The following is a 22550-nucleotide window of genomic DNA, read 5'->3' on the forward strand; positions in this document are numbered from 1 at the left end:
GTGTCAATTAAATCATGCTGTGGCATGAATGGGAGAATATCACTATTGTGAATTTAATTTTCATATAAATTTGAGAACAGAGAAACTGGGGGAAAAAAACCCCAAACCAAACAACCAAAACCAAAAATTAAACCAAAAGTGGTCTGATTCAAAACCAAGGCAATGCTAGCAGCTTGTAGAATATTCTTTTGACACTGCTAGAAGTTGAAATGCAGCGGCCTTACATTCTTCATCATGGCATTGTATCAACTCTTCGTTACTGTATTTGATTTAGGCTGATTCAAAAGTCGTTCAGAAGTGGATGGATGGTGTGAAAGACTTCTTAATGACAGAAAAGGCTGTTCAAGGAGATACCGAAGGACTTCAAAGACAACTTGACCAGTGCACAGTGAGTTTTGCTCTTTGTCATGGTTTAACCCCAGTCAGCAGCCAAGCACCACGTGGCTGCTCCCTCACTCCCCACCCCCAGTGGGATGGGGAGGAGAGTTGAAAAAGTAAAACTCGTGGGTTGAGATAAGAACAGTTTAATAACTAAAGTAAAATTAAATACTAACAATAATAATAAAAAATATAATAATAATAGTAATGAAAAGGAATATAACAAAAAAAAAGAGGGGGGAAAAAAAGGAAAAAAACCAACCCAGTGATGCACAATGCAATTTCTCACCACCTGCTGACTGATGCCAGAGCTGTGATCTGCGCCTCCTGGCCAACTCCCCCCTGTTTATATACTGGGCATGATGTTCCATGGTATGGAATATCCCTTTGGCTAGTTCAGGTCAGCTGCCCCGTCTGTGCTCCCTCCCAGCTTCTTGCACACCTGCTTGCTGGCAGAGCATGGGAAACTGAAAAGTCCTTGGCTTAAGATAAGTGCTACTTAGCAACAACTGAAACATCAGAGTGTTATCAACATCATTCTCACACTAAATCCAAAACCGAGCACTGTACCAGCTGCTAAGAAGAGAGTTAACTCTGTCCCAGCTGAAACCAGGACACTCTTTTAAGGAATCTTTTGAAATAAATAATGACTAGCATCTCTTCTTTATTTTTTTGCTTGTACTATTAAATATTGTCCGTGGCATATTCCATAAAGCCTGCGAGAAAAAATTGTCTTATCTTTCTTGAGGGCACATTTTAATTGGTTCCTTGTGTGTAGCCATAACACTTTGTACTTTTCAAAGGTCTTCACCATATTTACAAATACTCATCTACAAGTTGACATTATTTCCTCTGAAAATGTTTATATATTTTCCCAATTTTGTGATTAGGGAATTGAATCTATGAGTGAAAAATGCTTTCTGCATTGAACTCCCATGGGCAATAAAAATAACAAGCAAATAACTCTGAAACTCCTAGTGTTTAGGAATTGTATGTGCCTTAAAAGTAAGATTCCTTGCTAGCTAGTGGCACATAATGATCACAAATAGGTAGAATTCCATCTTATAGTAAGTAATTACAGTGTACCTTTAAATGTTTGTTTCCAGGAGAAGAAGATGAGTCTGAGGTATGCCAGAAACATCAGGGTATATAATGCACATAACCTTAAAACTTGCATTGTTCTGGTGTTGACATTTGGCATGTGAGAATGTTTGTGCTGTGTATGGCAAGCTGTATTTTGGTTTTTTAGTTGCGTAGTTCTGATGTTTTGGGCCACTGAAGGATCGTTTTAAACAGTGTGGTATTGAACATAGCATCAATCTGCTTTAATATAAAAGTTTCTCTGGAATAATTAAAAATTACAAAATTATTGGTATCCTATAAGTTTATATAATGTCTTGCTAAAGAACAACATTCATTTTCTCTGATGTGTGCTCAGATGTTCGTCAATGAAATGGAGACGATTGAACCGTCATTGAAAGAGATGAAAGAAGTAGAGTCTGCTTTAAGAGCTCAGCCTATTGCAAGCATAAATACTTGGGCAAAGTCTAGGCTAGTAGACTGCCAGACTCAATGGGAGAAACTGAGCAAACAGGTGAGTTCTCCATACGTTGCTAGTACTTGCTTGTTACTGCAGTGGTTCGGTTGTGTGGCATTGGTAGGATGGTGAAGAGGTGAAACAGTGGGATGAGTATGTTTTACTTGTTCCACTGTCAAAGTGGCTGAAATCCAACTTGGCCCAGTGAATCCTTCAGAAGTGCAAGTATGTTAGGGGATACCTGTGCAACAGTAGCTTTATTTGAATACATGTACTTCTCGGTACCTAACTGGAAGGAGCACAGTGAACTCTTTAATTTTTTGTAACTAAAAATTAATTTGTTCACTTTGCCTCATGCTGCTCTTTCTGGGGAGGGAAGTCTGACCTTTTCTGTTCTGTTGTTCCTGAAATCTGGAATATTATTCTGGCCCTGTGTGATTTCTGCCTGCTTCCAAGCAGCTTTAAAAAATAAATGGCTATAAATGGACTACCACTTCAGTCTGGTGTATTTGGTTGTTTCTTTTGGGTGGAAGCTTTCTGCTGTCTGTAGAAACATACTTCTTTAGTTGCAGTGCCTGGCAAGGATCTGTGTTGGAGAACCTTGCTGTTGATATGGAATCCAGATTGCCTGGGCTGTGGAAAGAAGCGAGGCCTGAAGGGTGTTTTAGTGCTCTGTATAAAGATATATCCAACTATATGATACTTGTGATCAGAAGAGGGGTTTTTTTTCCGTCTGACTTTTTCCAGGGATTGTTACTAGTTTACATGCAATGAGGTGAAAAAAGGTCATTTTCCTCCTTCCTTCGCCTCTAGATTTTGTTGATCTGCTAAAAAGGGTTCATGAGTTCGTGTGTGTGTGTAAAAGTAAAAGTCTTTTGTTAATTAGAAAGGCCTGAAAATGTTTTGGTACTAAAATATTTTAACAAAGACTTGTGTTTTTTCACATATAGAAGGACATTTAAGTAACAAAACTGCTATTTCTTTCTCCACCTTGGATTCTAGATCGTTAGTCAGAAAAATCGCCTGTCTGAAAGTCAGGAAAAAGCTGTAAATCTGAAGAAGGATTTGGCAGAGATGCAAGAATGGATGACCCAAGCTGAAGAAGAATATTTGGAGAAAGATTTTGAATACAAGTCCCCTGAAGAGCTAGAGAATGCGGTGGAGGAAATGAAGGTCAGGAATACCAGGTCATTGTAGAGACCTGATTAAAGAGAAACAAAACTTAATGGCTTTGGGGGTTGACCTTTTGTGGAATTATTATCGATGTGGAAAGGAGCTTAGGTCATGACAAGATTAGTGGCATTTTTCAGCTTTGCTTTGTGGAATTTTTGCTTTTAAAGCACAGACTATAAAAGCAGATGTTCTATTTGGCTACGAGGGCTAGGGATTTCATAATGAATAGCAGTTTGCCCAGCTGTTGAGCCAGGCTTGCTATGTATAGCATATTAAACACTAAGAATGTGGAAACTTATTGCAGGAGACAAAACTTGAAAAAGAAAGAAAAGATGATATTATACCTGTCTAAACTAGCAGTTGTGAAAACATATTCTTCTGCTTCTAGCTGTTGGGCTTCAGTTTCTTGTCCCCTAGATATAGTCACGCTACATTTAGAAAAGCAGTTTAAAACAGTTCTGTTGTAAGGTTATCTTGTGTTCCTCATCTGTTGCAAAAAGTGATGCTGGTCCCTGCTTCTCTAATTTTGTGACTGGTGGCCAAAAAAATGGAGAGAAAGGAGCTATTTTTGTCTCATTATAAATTACCAGTTGACTAGATAATTTTCTTGGATATATGTACAGAGTAAACAATAATTCTCTCTGCTTTTAAATCTGAGTTCAGGCATATCTTCACAAATGTTTTGACTTGTCTGACAGCCTGCTGAACACAAGCCAAGAAAAGAACGAGCCCTCTTTTCATTGGCAAATCTGAGAGACTTTGAGTGCATTTACCTTTCTCAAATCCAGATTATATTCTGTACTTTTAAAGTTGGCAGATATGTCAGTGAGCCAGTAAGCTTACTGTAACGCTTGCATATCCTCTTTCATTTGCAGTAGGAATATTATGCTGGGGCTACTTTTAGGACTGGGAAAGAACACTCTCTGTATATTTGACCAGGAGCATTTTTGCATAAGGTTTTGAAAAACTTTTGAGCTTGCCTAATTCTGCTGTCATTTGAACAGAGAGTAGAACTCCTGCTGACATTTGAAGGAATAGGTTTAAGATGAGGCTAGGTGGTTTTTGATAATCCTGCCATAAAATATGTTCCCCAGATTTTCTATTCTTTGCCCTTCCATTAACTGGCATTTTTTTTTGATTGCCTTACATTTAGAAGACATCTTGAACAATATGTGCAACAATAATGCTATCATGTACTAAATTCTACCATAAAGTGCAGTGTGTTATATATCAGAGGTACTTCAACTTCATAAAACTGTCCTTGAAACCTGAAAAGAAAGAGACATGGGACAGTCTCTATTTCTGGAGCCTTCTAGTTGTCTCAACAGAGACTGGCTTGGACTGGTCTGCGTGATCTGTCTTCCAGCTATCCTGCTTCCTGAATTCTGGTTAGGGCAAAATTCAACAATTGATAATATGATTTCTCCAGGCCTGTGTGTTGGGAGTTGTACTGTGCTTATCCTGTGTATTTGTCACCAAGCTCCTCTGAGTGCAGTTGGGTTGAAGGAATTCTTCTAGTTGTCCTTTCTGCATGCTCCTCTACTGCACCCAACAGCTGTGGGAGAGGTCCCAACTTTGTAGTTGCACGTGTCCCGGGTAATTACGTCATCTTTCCTGGATAACTCTGGGAGATAGTTACTGAGCTCTGAGACTCATAACTTCTGTAAATTCACCCTACCTTTTTCTCCCTGGTATACTTGTTTTTAGCAAACCTCTATTTTGTTTTTCTGGTTCGTTTCTCTTTTTCATATCTGTATGCTAGCATATAAATAGCACTGAACTTAATCTTTTTTGCTTTGAGTCATGGATTTTTAATGAACAAACCGTAAATGGTAAACATGTCTGTATGTTTAGTAAAATAGGATTTTTCAACACTTACCGATGTAATTTGAATTCCATGCAAGTTACTGCCATATTTTGTTGTGCTCAGACCCAAGAATACTTTGGCAGCAACACTTCCAAGGTTAAAATGCTGATCTTTGGTTTGAGTGGGGAATAGCTGACTGTATGGCAATTGAGGGCTGATCACGTAATAAATTTCTTTGGGCAGAGAGCGAAGGAGGATGTGTTGCAGAAAGAGGTGCGGGTGAAGATTCTCAAAGACAACATCAAGATGTTGGCTGCCAAAGTGCCGTCTAGCGGTCAGGACCTGGCGACCGAGCTGAATGTTGTGCTGGAGAACTACCAGCTACTCTGCAATCGGATCCGGGGGAAATGCCACACTTTGGAGGTAAGAATGATAGCTCTCAGCTTAGTAAAACGGAGGAAAGTGGCACAAGAGGAATGGAGGACGACGCTGAAAATGTCCAGTTTTGTCACTGAATCCAGTAGCTTCAGCATAAACGTGTTTTGCAGTGGCTCCTTTCCAAGATTACTTGCCATTGAGATGACATCCTTGGAATCCATGAGACACCGTCTAACTTTGCTTTTATAATCTGTATTGTAATCAGTACTTGTGCAAATAAGTAACCTTGTCTCACAGCTCTGTTATCCATCCGTGTGTCTCCCAAAATGACAAAAAGAAACTTCTCAGAGATTAAAGGTTGAAATATGATGATGATTAGAACATGTTGACTATAGTTTGGGGTAGGTTGTGTATGTCCTGTCTTTCAAGAGGAGTGGATGCATTTTGTTACATTCTTAAATTGTTATAAGAATCTGGATGGCAGTGATAATTTTAGCATGAGTTTAGAGACTTCTTGTGTGTATTTTGCTTATTTCTTTTTATCTTGCTGCTATAGTTGCAGGTTTTTCTGTCTAGAAATTACTGTGCCATGGCATGTTTTTGAATATTTTCTACTCGCCTATTTTAGGTGAATGTCTCAAATGTAACTACTTTAAGCTGTTCATAGGGTATATGAGCTATGCCTGGCATTCTAGGCTAATGTATGTTTTTTTCTGTTGCTCCTAGGAGGTGTGGTCCTGTTGGATTGAGCTGCTTCAGTATCTTGATTTAGAAACAGCTTGGCTAAACAATCTGGAAGAAAGGGTGCAAATGACAGAAAATCTGCCTGATAAGTTGGATGCTGTCAATGACGCTCTTGAGGTACTGTAGTCATTCTATCGGATTGGTAACTTCTCAGATAGCTCCATTTAAAAAAACATAAATTCTACGCTTCAGTAGAATACTGAAATATGTGTTGAATATTCGAATTCTTCAGGTTAAATGAACATATTTCTCTGAATGTGGAATGGATATTTGTAAGATCCTCCACCAAAAGCTGAATTTTACTGTACATGATTGTGCCATACTTCGTACCATGATAGAATTGTATGCTTTCTCCTGTCCTGTGTAAATTGATTAATTCCTTCCAGCACTGTAGTATGAAATTATGTGAATAGGCGAGAAGTGCTGTGAAGTTTAATTATCTAAAACAAAATGACCACTGTATTTGCCTTGTGCCATCATGGATTAAGCCATAATTAATTCATGCTTTTAGAGCACTCTCAAGACATTTGAAGTGCAAGACTTCTGTGCATGCAGCCAGATTTCCACCTCTGAAAATGCAGTCATGTTCAGTGTCTTGACCTTTAAAACTTTCTCTGCTAATTAGTCCCTGGAATCAGTCCTGCGTCATCCAGCTGATAATCGAACCCAGATTCGGGAACTTGGGCAGACACTGATTGATGGAGGTATTCTTGATGATATCATCAGCGAAAAATTGGAGGCTTTCAACGCCCGCTATGAGGAATTGAGTCACTTGGTAAGAATTTGGGGGCAGGGTTGAAGTAGACGGGGTTATTCAGCTCAGTGGTCTGAAATGATTCCTGTTAGATAGCTGAATTCATAGATGCAGGACTGCAATGCAGGAAAAGAGGAAAAACCTTCACAATGTTATCGGCTGTTTTCAATTTGGAATAATGCCCTAAGAGCAAGATGGTGTTTCCCCCCCCCCCCCCCCCCCCCCCCCTCCTGACTTGAGTCAGGTTTTGTTTTGCACACTTGCACACCCTTGCACTGCGGGGACCCCCTGGTATTTTTCCAGGTAGTTTTGACAAAAAGGCAATTCCAGCCTCAAGGGGGACAGTTCAATAACTGAGGTTAATATTCCCTTCTTACTACCATCAATACTTGTGAGCTGCTCACTAACTGTAAAAATGAGGAACATGAGTAAGTGACATTTTCACTCATTGAAATAGCTAGGAAGAAGTCACACTGAAATAAGGAACAGAAGGAAAACATTCTTCTCATTCCCCATCTATTACGTTGTCCCCTTCTTCTCGTACTTCAACCTTTTCTAGATTTAATAAGTAGTGGAAGACTAGCTGTATTTCAGGTTGCATAAATTTGTAACTTGTTTTCTGTATCCTGGTCATACAGGCCCCTACCAAATTGTAGGATGGGAAGTCTTTTTCTGTTGCTGCCGAAGTGTAGTCATAGAGGGAATTTCAGTTCATCCTCATTAGAGTGAGCAACATGAATGCACTGCCCTCAGCTGGGGGCTACATGCTGTCATTTAAGTTAGCATTCATTATTGTTTTTCCTATTACAACAGTACTTTATTGCTATATAAAAACTATCTGCTTTGGCAGCTGCAGTGCTGACACACTAGGCTGTTGACAACTTTCCACATCTGTGTGTTTGATGCACAGACCAGTGGGTGCATACAGTGTTGATAGTGGGGAATTTGTGTTCCCATGCAAGTAGTGACATTTCAGATGAACTTAGAAGTTTTGCTCTTGAAGGGAGAGGCAATGGAGGGAAGGAACTGTGAGCCTGTGTTTTCACACTGTAGCAGAAAGACAGAGTTTATTGTTTTGAAAGAAAATGTGCAAGTTTACACATCAAACAATATTGATCTGTAGTGTATTATAAAGTCCCTGGTTCCCACTGAATAGCTAGTTTTTGAAACCAGTATGTTTTTAACAAAATACTTTCTTCCTGAGGTGATAGGAGAGACCTGTTTTCACTATCCTGTGTATCTAGCAGCAGAACTCTCCTTCTATGCCACTGTTTGTCAGTTACCAGTATGAATCACAGCAGGCTTAAAAAATTGCTGCCTTCTAGGGGTTGCTACTGCTCTTCTTAGACAGTCCTCCTGGCATAGGATTTTTTGGGTCTCCCCCACCTTGTTTTGAGAAAGTTTAATATAATTTGTATTGAATTACTGCTCCATCTTTCTTACCTTTCTGCCCCACTCAGGCGGTGAGCCGGCAGATCGCCTTGGAACAGCAGCTTCAGACCATGCGAGAAACTGACCACATGTTGCAGGTCTTGCAGGAAAACTTAGCAGAGCTGGATAGACAGCTGACATCTTACCTGACTGATAGGGTAGATGCCTTTCAGATGCCCCAGGAGGCCCAGGTATTCTAATATAGCTTTTCACTACAAAAGATTTTGAAATATCTCATGATAGTGCTCCGTCTAGACTTAGTAATTCATGAAGGCTTCATTTCAGTCCTGTGCTGATGCACTAGGTGATATCTTTTGTAATCTGGATTGTTTTCCTGTTTTAAGAAGGTTGTATTGAATAACAACCTTAACGGCTTTCAATTTAGCAAGCTGTCACCAGAGCCAGAATATTTAAAATAAACCTGGTAGTGTTTAACTTTTACAGAGTGGATTTACTTCTGGTGGGTAGTAGGTGGTAAGCAAGTTCCTCTACCCCTCTCTGCAAGCCATTTTGTAACATTTTTTTTTCTTGTTTCTGTGATGTGGCAGAAAATTCAAGCTGAGATTGCAGCTCATGAATCCACCTTAGAGGAGCTCAAGAAAAGTGCTCGCTCTTTCCCTCCTGCTTCTCCTGAATGCAGGTCTCCCCGTGGTGGAACTCAGCTGGATGCTTTGCAGGTAAAAATATGAGACTTGCACTAAGAATTTAAATTTTAAGAGCTTCTGGTTTTCAATTACACACTGCTGTTGTCATCCTGGAAATTGCTTGGTGCGGTCAGCTGAACCTCAGAAGTAAATAGTGTATGCTTTTACATCCTTTCATTAGGAAACAAGCAGCACTAGATGAATTGAATAAGGAAGTTTAAATTTCATAAGTATCATGGGATAAATGCTGAAAGTCAGAAAGTCTCTGTATTTTAGTAGAATGGATATTTTGAAAGTGTATGATACAGAATTATAGCTCTCTTCCACCTCAGGTGGAGACTGGGAATAGGTGATGGAATTTGGCTTGGCAAATAGCATTGCCATGTATACTGAGTTGTGGTGGCATGAGAGGTGAGTTAGAATCCGCAGGGGGAGATGCTTTAAATGTTATTTTTTGAAGTGCAGATATTAATTTAAAACAATCTTTTAACATAATATTCATTAAAACAGAGAAAACTCCGTGAAGTATCTACAAAGTATCAGCTTTTCCAGAAACCAGCCAATTTTGAGCAGCGCATGTTGGATTGCAAGCGAGTGTTGGATGGTGTAAAAGCTGAACTTCATGTCTTGGATGTGAAGGATACTGACCCAGATGTAATCCAAGCTCATCTGGACAGGTGCATGGTAAGTATGCAATGTTCTTAACTCATGCTTGGGGGTGTTTGTTTCTTGTGTGATTCTTCTTGCCTAAACTCCCTCCTGAGGAGATTTTGTTTAAAGTCCTGATGGAACTGTTAAAACTCTGTGCAAAACACCAACAGAACAATTGATAACTAAAACCCTCTAATTCTTCTGGGTGAGAATGTGGACATGAAAGTAGTGGATTGTGGATCACAGATGTGGTGGAAGAGCTGAGTTTATAAAAACTCCCTTCCCTAGCTCATCCTCGTGTTATGGAGCAGCATCACTCCAGGTGCAAGTTTGCTTGGTTCTTAGTATTTGAACAAAACAAATACTATACATAAGATCAAGTACAGATCACAACGTTAGCCTTGCCACATGTGGTGATGTTATGGAGTAAACACTGCTAAATTATTGGGATAATTCTTTTTTTTTGGGTGAAAATTAAAACTAGAATAAAATATGAAACATCAGGAGTTTGAAATCTTCTTGGCAGACATTGCTCTTAATCCATAGCTCAGAGTTTAAGTGCAATCTGACAGTCAGGTCCCCAAATGAAGCAAAGTCTGAAAATCTGCTCTACAAACTGATCACCGATATACATATTTGTGTTTTTAGAAACTCTATAAGACCCTCAGTGAGGTGAAATTGGAGGTTGAAACTGTCATCAAGACAGGAAGGCAAATTGTACAGAAACAACAGACAGATAATCCCAAAGGGATGGATGAACAGCTGACAGCATTGAAATTTCTTTACAATGACTTGGGGGCACAGGTAAGAAAAACAAATATATGTATGAACCTTTGCATATAAATTCCCTTCTTTGTTGTTTTGATGTCAGATGCTGTTTTAAGTTTGATTCTGAAGCTGATGCTGTATAGGCTAGTTGCTACATCTGGGAGCAATCAGTTGAGAGATTAAAGATTACACATAACAATCCTGTAGTTGTGCAAGACCCCTGTGCTCACAGAGTGTTCCTGAAGGCGAGGTAGCCTTGAAGAAAGGAAGGTTCATAGAGCTTTCATCATTCTGGAAAAGCTGGCCTGCTATTCATGAAAGTCTTTGAGCACCGTTGTACCTTCTGTTGTCTGTAAACCAGCCTGCAAGATAACTTACTATCAGATTGTCGTATGAGAAGTTTAAGTCGATATAAATTTTTTTTAGGAGGTGTCATGATGGTTTCTAACTGTAATCCATCTAAAGGGTTGCTCTCAGTATGAAATAGAAAATGGAGGCAAACCTGTATTTCCCATGAACTGCATTAAATATTGATTTGAGTAATTTTCTTAGTAATTGAATAGCTATTTATCCAAGCGAAGTGTTAAAAAATGGTTAAACCCTTAGGAAGCAGGGGGGAAATAGGGGATTCTTTTCCCACCTAAATTAAGACAGAAGTCCAAGCAGACTCATGCCTGTTCAGTGCTCTGTGAATGAAGCTGTGGTTAAGTGGCCAGATTACATTGTTGGAATATCTTGAAATAGGCCCTAGGAAATATTTTTATTGTTGTAAAGTGGAGAACATTCACGAAGGTCTGGATTCTAGTGGAACCTGTACATCTGTAACTCAGAAAGCAAGTAGACAAGAAATTGGGAAGGGATAGAAAGGCAGTTATTTGCAGTATAATGTTATGATTTTGTTTGTGTCTGAATTTATTTTTTTAGGTCTTCAGAGTGCATTATTTTGAATAAATACATACAAATTCTAAGCTGAGACAGAGGGCAGTTTTTTGAAATGTCAGTTGATTCTGACTGCTATGGTTGGATTTATTCTGAAGTCTGTGTTAAACTTTGACCAGACTAATTGTGTAGCCAGTGTGAAATAGAATTGATTATACTGCAGCAAACATCAAATTTCATATTCACTTTACTGAGATGTTTTCAAGGGCAGAGTATAGATTTTGAGTGAAATTTTTCTTTACAGGTTTCTGCTAACAGGTCTATCAAAATAAAAAACGGAACTGAATTTTACCTGTGTAACTGACTTACTGGATTCTATATCCCCTTGTGTTTCAGTTAAAGGATCATAATAAACAAAGCTTAAACATCAGTTTGGTGATTACTAGCTATAAATAAGTTGGCATGCAGGTTTCTTTGTCTCCTTTAAGTGTATCTTAATTTAAAATTATTCCAGTTTTATGTATTTTGCTTTGTATAGTAAGGTTCAGATGTTTATAAACGATTTTTCTTTTCAGGGCCCTTCCCTAATGCAAGATAGTCTTAAGATGCAAGGTTTTTATATATTCAGGTGGATATTTTAGCTGGCTAGCACTTTCATTTTTGCTGTCTTAAAATCTAATTTTGTTTTCTTTTTTCCTTTTTATTTTTTTGTAGGTGACAGAAGGAAAACAAGACCTCGAAAGAGCATCCCAGCTGGCACGCAAAATGAGGAAAGAGGCTGCCTCTTTGTCAGAGTGGCTAGCTACCACTGAGGCTGAGCTGGTGCACAAGTCCACTTCAGAGAGCTTGCTGTCTGATCTAGATTCAGAAATTGCCTGGGCCAAAGTAAGCATGCTCTAAATAGCTGTAGAATAAATTTTTAACATTATGGCAACACTATGTAGAAGTGGCTGTGACTTTAAATCCCTGTAACTTGTTCCTGAATCTCTTACATCACAAAATTTTAGTAGATTCAGTAGATCATATTCAGTGCCTTACTGAGTCTGATCTGTTTCATCTCAGGAGTCTTGCCTCAAACTTAAATGGCTGGTGAAATATTAAAGATATTACTATATATTTGGTATTAATAGGTATTTAAATGACTTACTGTATCTCCAACACAGTTCCTAAGTATAATATTCTTAATTATCAGCAAATACAATTTTGGGCTGGGTCAAATATTTTACTAGTAGAGCAAACAAAGTTCATTGACATTTTTAATGAAAAATTGAGTTTGTAACTTTTCATTGGAACAGCTTTGTCTTCAAAATTGTGACTTTGCAAAACAAAAAGCTCCCGTAATTCCTTATTTTCTTTCATCTATAAATTGGAACTTTCCATGGAAGCAGACGAATGTGTTATAAATTTTCTGAAGCAAAGTATCTATTTTCTCACACTGTAGAAACTTGTATATGTAGTAGTTGGAGTTAGCAACAAGTGTCACTTGATACAGTTCAGCAATACTGATCTTTCCAGTTGTTTTCTGTCACCTTTTACTTTTGGAATAGGTCTGTGTACAATCTTAAAACTTGAAAGCTTACAAAATTACAAAAACATCTAATTATAATCTGTTCTTACTCATTTCACTCAGCATTAGCAATTACTACCACTACACTCCTGCTGCGGCAGCATCCCTAAGATTTCTTTCCAAACAGGCTTGTAGATACTTATTGAAGCATACTTACTATACATTTGTAAGCAATGCAAATAGTTCATGAAGTTTTACGCTGCACCACCAGGAGGACAAGCCCTTTATGTTGCATGCAAAGTTGTCCTTCCTGTCTTAAGGTTTTCTAGAGGCAATTTTAAAATGTAGTAACTTGAGTATTTGTTTCTGTCTCTAAGATAATAAGTTATGATAAAATAATAAATTATTTACTTCACAGATAATAAGATGTTCAAAGAGCTCCAGACACTAGTTGTGATTAGCTGCATTCTTCCACACACTGTACACTGGCATCAAAGAGCTTTCTAAATAGCCAGATGTTATCAATAATAATCGGTGATCTTGTATGGCAAGAGGTGCTATTTTCCACATGGAAACCATATACTGATATTCAAGAGATGACATATTACTTAATTTGTATGTCAGTATGCCTTCTTTCAAAGAAGGTGATTTTTTAGATTAGAAAAAACCTGTTTAAAAGCAGAGATGACTTGGAAAAAATATTAGAGCTAAAGATACATATATTTACGTATCTACATATAGGTAATATAACAATAGGGCTTCTGTAATATGTAGCAAGCAAATTGAACATATGCCAGTAATGAGTGGTGGTGGTTCTCAAAACATTCAGCCTTGGCCTGCCAGTTTTCTCATTGTTGCCAACTGTAAAACTACTTTAATAGGAAAAGATACAAAGAAATAGAAAGTGTCTCTTGAAAATTGTGTTCTCTGTGGTGCTTGACAGTGCAGAAAAGAACCTTTTGAAATTGGACCTATAATGTGATGTGATGCATGTGCTTTACCTGCATAATGAAAAGGAACTGTGAAGGTATTATAAAACAACAAAACAAAAAGGTCTCAAGGTAAGTTATTCAGGACACTTAATGTGATGCGCTCTCCCTCTCTCAAAAAAAAAAAAAAAGATGGCTATCTACAGAGAGTGAGTATAAACAGAAGGTGATTCTACTTGGTTTGATTTCCTGAGTGAAGATCATCTATGATCCTATTTGTTTCCTGTGGAGGTAAAAATCTGGCTCCCTTGCCCTTGTGATTGGGAGCAGTGTGCAGTGTTAATGGCTCCTCTTGTTTCAGAATGTGCTGAGAGAGCTGGAGAGGAGGAAAGCTGATCTGAAGAGCATCACGGAAAGCTGCACTGCGCTCCAGGCTCTGGTGGAAGGGAGTGAGACTTCCCTGGAGGAGAAGCTGTGTGTTCTTAATGCTGGCTGGAGCAGAGTTCGGACCTGGACTGAGGACTGGTGTGACACCTTGTTGGTAAGTTGCACGTGTGAGAAATATTCAGGGTGGCTCTCCCTCCACACCCTTGGAGCAGTTGCAGTTTTTACTTGTCTCACTTCACTGTGATGTGAAGCTTCCATGGTGCCTCATGGACTTAAAGGAATGTAGAATGGGTATCTGGTTACTCTGTAGAAGGAGAGGTTAGTCATGAGGTTATATACAATGAGGCAAGTGGGAAACTGTTTTGCACGTGTTTTAGAAGTGCTGATAGGCATTGGTGCCATGCACTTGGTAATAGTGGCTATTGCTCAGTGGGCAGGAGATGAAAATGCAGAATCTGGATGTGAGAGTGATGAAACTATGTAAATATCCCAGGCAGACAGTTAACTTGACCTAGTGGGAATAACCTGCTTAGTTGTAGAGAATAAAACTAGGTTTAACTTTTTTCTTTTGCCTTTCTCTTTCTCCTGGCTTCAGTGCTAGGAGTCTCTTCTGGGTTCTTACTCTCCCTAGACTTAGTGGTGTAATTCCTCTTTTCTGTAGAAAATCCAGCATACGCTTAGTGAACACCTTTCACACATCTGTTGTTTTAATCTCTTTATCTTTTCTTTCTCCCCCACCTTTTATGTGCCATCACATTACATTTTCAATCTTTTGTCCTTATTTACAAATTTATCTCCTTGTAACTCTTCCCTGCTAATGTTTTATCACTTTCTTTTGCTACACCAATAGTGCTAGCCTTTTGTGTCCACTTGTTATTTAGCTCTTAATACAATTCTCGCTAGCCTAGTGCATAGCAGTAACTTTCTAAACTATCCTGAAAGGGGATATCTACCATCGCACGTAGACTGAGTGGGTTATGGGGCATAAAAGCATTCATAAAACTGCTAGTGGGTTTACTCATTAACTGGTAGTAGCCGATTCTGCCAGATTAAAATGAGGGGAAAAAACCCACTAGGTTATGGAAGTGTTGTTTGTTTCATAACAGGTTAATTAGAGCCCAGAAGTTGGATCTTGTGTTTTCTATGTAGCTTTCTATAAGCTCACGAATTTATTAATGTAAGTAGAACACAAAAGGAACTAGCCCAAAAGGATTGGTTTCCATGAGGCTGCTGTGTGTACTGCTCTATTCAGCCTGAAAGAAACCTCTGTGCCAGCTTGAGCATGAACAGACCGTTTTTGTGTTGATAGATTCCTCAAGACCCAGATGATGGCTGTTTAATGGAGAGACAGTTGATAACTTCCTAGTGGTGTTCAGCAAAGCACTTGGGACCCTCTGTCAGCCTATTGCTCTTTCAAACAGCCCATAACTGCAAGTGTTTAAGAGTATGCCAACTCGGAGTTGAGGCCAGCAGCGTCTGTTTGGCTGAGTAAATGGAAGACTCTGTGTATTATACAGCCTAAAGCTGCAAGTTTTGCTAAATGGACATGAAACAGTCTACAACTGATGCTAGTATTAAACTGTTTTCAGATAGTTAAGGTATTTGTGTTGTTCAGCTAGTTATGACAATACACCTTCAGAAGCCGCTGATATGGGCTGAAACTGTGGAAACTTTGGTGTATACCTAGATAGTAAGCCCTGTGCATCCTGTCCAGTGCCTGTTGCAGGTCGTACTGTTTGTTTCATAATCCAATGATGTCCATGTTAGGAGTAGTCAGGTAGTTTACCCTTATTTGTAAATGCTGTAAGGATGATCCCCAACTAAAAATCTTCTAAATTATGTTCATGTCTGGTGATGAATATTGTCCTTGTGCTGACTTTGTTAGGTTAAATTGTTCTTTTGCTAGGTGAAGACAAAGTTTCTTGACGTTGATAGAGAGCAATCATAGGCCTTCTTTCTCTTTCCTCCCCTCCCTTTGTTTTGTTAGTCTAAAAGATCAAAGCTTAGCTACCCTTCTTACCCAAAAAAAAGCTCTGTGCTTAAGCAGGATGGTACTTCTCTGAATCCAGTAGCTTTGTTTTGTCACGCAGAATGATGTGTTGTTTCTCTCTGTGGCACCTAATGTTACAATTTCAGACTGCATGAAAGCAGACCTAATTAACACGTCTACAGTTAGTGACTTTCGTTAGGAGGAAGAAATATTATAATGTAATCAGTAAAATATCAAAACTTGACTATTATAATTTGTAGGTTTTGGTGTAATCCCCTTTCAACTAAAAAAACTCCCAACAACCACACATAACGCGTACTGTTGTATCTGCTAGTGATAATTGAAAAATCGTGGGTTTTTTGATTGACTGAGGTGTTGTGGTCTTGCTGTAATGTTGTAATACATTGTCTGTCTTTAGTTGGACAAACCACCTCAGCTATTTCTGTTTCCCTTTCTATGAATTAGGAACAATAATATCAAAGGGTCTAGAATGAAAATTGAATTCTTGTAAATACTTATTGAAGGTGAAAGGTACAATCTAATTTTCAGTGTTCCTTTCCAAGGTGTATCCATAACACTTTATTCCATTGATCTCCTTTTTACTCTTAATGGTGGTTTTGGCAGGGGTGTTTTTTCAGTGTGAGTTTCTTTGTGTGGGTGTTTTTGTGTTTTGTGTTGGAGTTTTTTGTGGATTTTTAAGTTTCTCACATTGATACATTTTTTCATCTTTTTGCAGAATCATCAGAGCCAGCTGGAAATTTTTGATGAAAATGTTGCCCACATAAGTACTTGGTTGTATCAGGCTGAAGCCTTGCTGGATGAGATTGAGAAAAAGTCAGCAAGCAAAAAGGAGGAAACTGTGAAGGTAGGAAATGTTGTTGTCAGGTAACCACTTCTGGATTCTAAATGAAGTCAAGTCAGGCTTGCTGCCTGCTTTGTTTTTTTTTAAATATTTTTTGCTTTCCTGGGGTAACCATTTACATTTTCTTTCACTTCTTAGCGCTTAACATCTGAATTAGATGACGTTAGTCTTCGAGTGGATAATGTGCGTGATCAGGCTATCATCCTAATGAATGGTCGGGGGGTGTCATGCCGTGAACTTGTTGAACCCAAACTGGCAGAACTGAACCGTAACTTTGAGAAGGTCTCTCAGCACATCAAAAGTGCCAAGGTGAGGATGAGTGAGCCCCAAAACATGCTTGGGGGGTCTATGCCAAAATGATGGCAAATAGCTTTAGGGGATAGATCTTTGTGTGTTAGAACAGCAGTTTGCTGCTTTTGATTCCCTTTTACATGTAGATATTTATATGTGAAAAATGGACAGACTGATTTTAGACCAACTGCTTTTTTTACCTGAGTAGCAGGTGGTGACTTGAGTTGCAAGGGGAAAATTTACAAATAACTGTGTGTTATAAAGATTCAGAAAAATGTATATATTGCAGTACATATTTATATGAACTACAGAACACTATAAGCTAATATGACTGGAGGTTTTTGTTTGTTTTGAGACCAAAATGCTCAGATTGAAGTTTGACGGTAGAAGCTTGGTAATATCTATCAACACTGTCCGAACTAACTCTCAGTGTTAGATCAAACAACTCTTGCAATTTTTTTTATGCTGATATCTGATGGTCCTACAAACTGGTATGCCTGTTCATGGAGAATTGGTTTAAATCATTAAACTGTGCGTGACAGCTCAGACTAACTTTTCAGCTTGAACAAAGTTTAATTTTGCTTTGCAGATGCTTGTTGGACAAGAACGACTTCCTGTCGTGTCAGAGCCCCGTGAAGTCAGAGTAGCTTTTCCAGACCTGGAAAAATTTGAGAGTGACATACAGAATATGTTAAAAGTTGTGGAAAAGCATCTGGAGTTGAGTGGGGAAGATGAAAAGGTTTGTGAGCAATGGAAGAATTAAATAACTAACTCCCTTTTTATTTTGTCCATGTGTTACATTCCTCCAGACTTTGAGGGGGAATTCTTCTGAGAAAATGTTTTTAAGACAGGAGTAGAAAATGAAGGGAATCATGGTTTTACATAATTCAGGTAGTAAACTTTGATTTTCATTTATCTTCTCTCTTCTACTCAAAGTATCTTTAAAAGGAATCCTTCCTGCAAAAGTAATAGGGTGCAAAACTTTTTTTCTTTCTTCATCTCTAACTGTCTGAACTTATGTTGAAATAATTACTTAGTGCAGCTGAGACTCTTACTATGTATTTGGCAGTCTTCGGCCTCTAATCTATTGCATTTGGGAGATATTTTTTTCGCTTTAAATTTATACTGATATCATACATTGAGTCACAGTGCATAGGTCAGGTCAGTGGATGCTTGTGAGATGAGGTGCAAATAAGAGTGTTGTAATATGGCTCATAGCAAGTCCAAATACGAACTTGGAACAAAATTTGTCTTTTTCTAGATTCTCATCGAGGCTCTGCTATTCACCTGTATAAAACTGTCATACTTTTGTTTGCATCTTGTTCACGATAGCCTTGTTGGCTACAAAATTGTGTAAAGTCCTGCCACGCCACCCTATCTGCCTTCCTTTTAAGCACATGAAATATTATAAACTGAGCTGGAAAGCTGAATATAAGTCTATGGAAAATGGCATGTATACTACAGAAGATTTTTAAAAGGCCTCTACGGAAGGACCTATTGTTATAGAACATATGCTTCCCTTTGTGCTGTTTTTATATTTATTATGTTTTCATTTTCTTGCTATTCTGCTCTGAGCTTGCTTATTATTGTCAAGGAATGTTTAGAATAGAAATGGAGCTGAAGTCATAGTACCCTCTTGCTGTGGCTGCCTACTGCTGGCTCATTGAGTGAGCTTCCTGCAGGGCATCTCTTTATGAAGTTTATGGAATGACCAAGTTGGATTTTAGGATTTGGTAGTTGTGGAGGAGAATCTCTGCTTGAATTTGTTTGGCTCACATTTGGATAATAAAACAACAGTTTGGTACCATTGCTGTTAATATCTGAGCAGGTAATAAATTCATTTTGGAAACCATAGTTGAGCTTTCTGTAGATAATATAGACTTGTGTAATTTTAGCTGGATCAAGAAAGAGCTCAGATTGAAGAAGTTTTACAGAGAGGAGGGCAGTTGTTACAGCAGCTTATGGAGGACCATAAGAGAGAGAAGATCCGCATACAGCTGTTGCTTCTGCAGAAAAAGTACAACAGTGTGCAGGTATGATTATGATAGTTACTACAGTTAAAGCTCATTTATGCAGTCTTCCCTTTGTTATCCCACTTACAACCTGGTTATGACTTTTTTAGTGTGTAAGATTCTGTGGGGAAGAGTTAAATGTGCATACACACAGTCTGACTCTCTGAATCTTTGCAATTCCAAAATACGAATTTTGTCATTCCAAAGTTTTGGGGGAGGGGTTTTGATTTTTAAAGTCCTTTTCACAGCTTCACAGAGGGCCACCCTATATGTATTTACACAGATGGGTGCAGCTGGGCATTTGCTTCACTTGTCTTTGGCCTTCCAGCAGAGGTTTGTCTCCACCACCAGGCTGTGTGAAGAGTGACTACATAGACACATGTACACAAACATATTCACTGAGTTCTCAGCTGAAGAGGTTTGTGTGAATGAGTCTGCTCCTGAATTCCTCTTGCTTCATATAGAGGGTATTATCAGCAATTGCGGACTCTAGTGTGTTGTGGTGCTTTCATACACATGCCATATTAAAAATGTTTTTGTGTAGATCAAAGGGGATCTGTATTCTTATACTCCTTTTAGCTCACCTTTTTGAATCATGTTAGAGTTGGTGGGGTGTAGCTCATAGGCAGGGTAAGACCCTCAGGCTGGCTTTGATTACATGTCTGTGTAGATAAATAGAATATAGCTGTTTTGAAAAAGTAAAAGGCTACTATTGCATATTTTGGAATTTGCTTCTTCAAATGAATCCCTCAAGTATTTTTGTTTTTCAAATAAGTAAGACCTATTCTGTTCACTACTTCCCTCTTATACCATATTTTCCTAATACACTGGATTGTAGGAGTGCAGGTCATTTCAAAGGAGGCAGGTGGTGGAACTCTCTCCAGTGTTTTCCCAGTATAAGAAGGAACATGACAGTCTAATGAAGTGGCTGGATGAGGCTGAGCACCGTCTGTCAGGGCTGCAAGGTGTGGAAGATGAACAAAAACTACAGGTAAATGGGACTTATTCTTAGAGCAAACAGAGTGAATGCTATGTATGAGCTTTAGAGATTCATATATTAGGGTTTTATGGCTGTTCTTTTGACACCTTCTTGGAAAGAAGTGTTTTCAAAATGACATCATTCATTTTTCATTAGGAAATTATCTGCATATACTAGTTTGGGATTTCTACATAGTCATCACAGGTCCAAAATATCCCAACCATCAGGCCCAAGTCTTAGACTGTGATCTGGGCAGTGTGGTTGAATCAGGATAGTTTCTCTTGCCAGTCTTGCTCATGGGGATTATGCTTAGCAATTTTTGATACCCTGGCTCAAACAGCCTGATTCAATGTCTGGTTGGTGCTGGTATGATAAAAGCCTCATTTGAGGCTTAAACTCTGTGCCTCTGCATCTTGTGGTCAGGATATTGTAACTACTCTGATGCTGCCTTTCACTGCCTCAAGTGTTTAGGGAGTGATAACTACCCTCCTGTGATTGATATTACTGTACACAATGAAGATTAATAAAAATGACAAAGGTTGAAGTATTTCTGATGAGAAGAGTTATGTGTGATAATGTGTGTGTGGGTGGGTCTTGACAAACAATTTCACAACTGATTTAATAGGATGTCAGGGTCTGATAAAATTTACTGCCCGGAAAGCTGTATGTCTTAATTGTTGAGGGTACAGATACTTTCAGTGGTTTTTTTTGTTTTGTTTTGTTGTGTTTTGGTGGTTTTGTGGGTTTGGGTTTTTTTTTTAATTTTATTTCTCCTTTTCATCCTTAAAACACTTTGGCCGCATGGTAATTACATTAATATTTTAGGCAGTAACAGTGAAGAACCTTGTGAAGCAGTAAGTAATTTCTTGGACAAGCTTGGGGGCTAGGCAATCTGTCAGGTACTTCTCAGTTTCTGTGTATGAGGCTTCATAATTAAAACCAATCAATCTCTTTTTGACTGCTGTGTTACTTTTTAACCCAGCACCAATTAACTTGGAGGCAGGGGTAAAATGCTCTGGTTCCCTGTAAGACTTGCATCACAAATCATAATGTGGTGCTCTTCATTCACAGCTGTAGAGTTATGTGGCTTCAGCTGCCTGCGATAGCTGTAGACTTATGGCAGGCAGTCTGCTCTCCTTGGTCATGCAGGCTATTCAGTATCAGCTATGAAAGTAAGTCTTTTAAATCTGCTTCTCTTTAGAGAGACTTTTTCAAATTATAAGCTTCCCATGCAGAGCTGGGCAGCAAAGATGGCCCCAGGGTCTGTTTAACTGTCCGACATCTGACTGCTCTGTTGTGTCCCCAGTGGTCACTCCTGGTGTACTGTGGTACTTGCACATGAGCTCCTTGAGACCTGACCGATGCCAGGGAATTTGTTTGAAGGAAATGGGGATCCATATACATTTAGAGTAAAACTACATGATTCAGTTTTTCTGTTTGACCATCAGCTGCTTTGAGTGAATTAATTACCAGATTGAAAAGGGAAAAAGGTGCACCTGGATGGTTCTTTGCTAATGGGAGCAGTCCAGTTGTGCCACAGACTGGTCTTCCTTGTCACTGTTAGTCTCACTGCAGGTTGACTGATCTTCTCTAAGATCCTTTGCCTCCTATAAAGCCCTTTTCTTTAGGGATATACTGCAGCTAATCACTGGCACTGCTGGGTCTGTTCCTGGATTACTGCATCTTGGTATCTGGGTGCTGAATGCAGAATATCATGTAAATATGGATTACCATAGCAATTACAATAGACTATTGATGAAGAAATGTTATCTTTGCTCAGAATTAGTTAAGTTGTGTAAAAATATCCTTATACTTCCAGATGTAGTTTCTAGTCTGGCTGAGTCAGCTAGGATTTCAGAAAGGGACCACAGCAGTTTTCATTACTGCTGTGAAACTCGGAAACTGCTGCTTTTGCTTCATGTGCCTGTGCCTTTAGCTTTCTGATATTTGAGTGGTAAGCCAGCCTGTCTCAAGTGACCTTATTTTACTTTTATGGCTTGTTCTTTCACCTGCTTTAATAATTGATCTTGAACACCAAAAATCATATGGGGCCATACCATTTCTAAAGGGAGAAACAGTGTTCCCAAATATCATCATCATTTTAGATTAACACAGTTGCTCCAGAATTTTCTTGGAGCCACCAGACTTGATTTACCCTCAGCACCAGGGGGGACCCTAATGCTAAAATCTGCAACAGAAACTGCACCTCCCTGATTTTTACCTTCTATTCTGTGCTTGAACACCCTCCCTCCTCCTTCTTTAGTTAGTAGGGATATCTGATGAAGGTGGGAAAAGGGAAACCCTGGATGTATCCATAGGGCCCCCAGACTACCAAATAGCAAATTGTAGTGTTTTTTGCTCATCTCAGCTCAGGACTGAGAAGCACTAAATGAATTCTTGACCCACTGGTGCACAGCTGGCTCAACCTCTCACCTTGATGTAAGGAAGG

At 38.9% G+C, this 22550-nt stretch overlaps 1 protein-coding gene across 2 annotated transcripts in view; it reads left to right on the forward strand.

Annotated features, from left to right (window-relative positions):
* Nucleotides 1-22550, forward strand: part of UTRN (utrophin) — a 394556-nt gene that overhangs the window by 115406 nt on the left and 256600 nt on the right. For both annotated transcript variants that reach the window (XM_050894491.1, XM_050894492.1), the window contains exons 23-39: nt 275-388; nt 1817-1972; nt 2918-3088; nt 5139-5318; nt 6000-6134; nt 6643-6792; nt 8232-8393; nt 8751-8879; nt 9357-9530; nt 10146-10301; nt 11859-12029; nt 13942-14121; nt 16694-16822; nt 16958-17128; nt 17700-17849; nt 19006-19143; nt 19961-20113. In XM_050894491.1, the coding sequence (XP_050750448.1) occupies nt 275-388; nt 1817-1972; nt 2918-3088; nt 5139-5318; nt 6000-6134; nt 6643-6792; nt 8232-8393; nt 8751-8879; nt 9357-9530; nt 10146-10301; nt 11859-12029; nt 13942-14121; nt 16694-16822; nt 16958-17128; nt 17700-17849; nt 19006-19143; nt 19961-20113 (2619 nt within the window). The remainder of the gene's footprint in view (nt 1-274; nt 389-1816; nt 1973-2917; nt 3089-5138; nt 5319-5999; nt 6135-6642; nt 6793-8231; nt 8394-8750; nt 8880-9356; nt 9531-10145; nt 10302-11858; nt 12030-13941; nt 14122-16693; nt 16823-16957; nt 17129-17699; nt 17850-19005; nt 19144-19960; nt 20114-22550) is intronic.

This window comes from Gymnogyps californianus, chromosome 3 (assembly GCF_018139145.2).
Source record: "Gymnogyps californianus isolate 813 chromosome 3, ASM1813914v2, whole genome shotgun sequence".
Taxonomy (NCBI): Eukaryota; Metazoa; Chordata; class Aves; order Accipitriformes; family Cathartidae; genus Gymnogyps; species Gymnogyps californianus.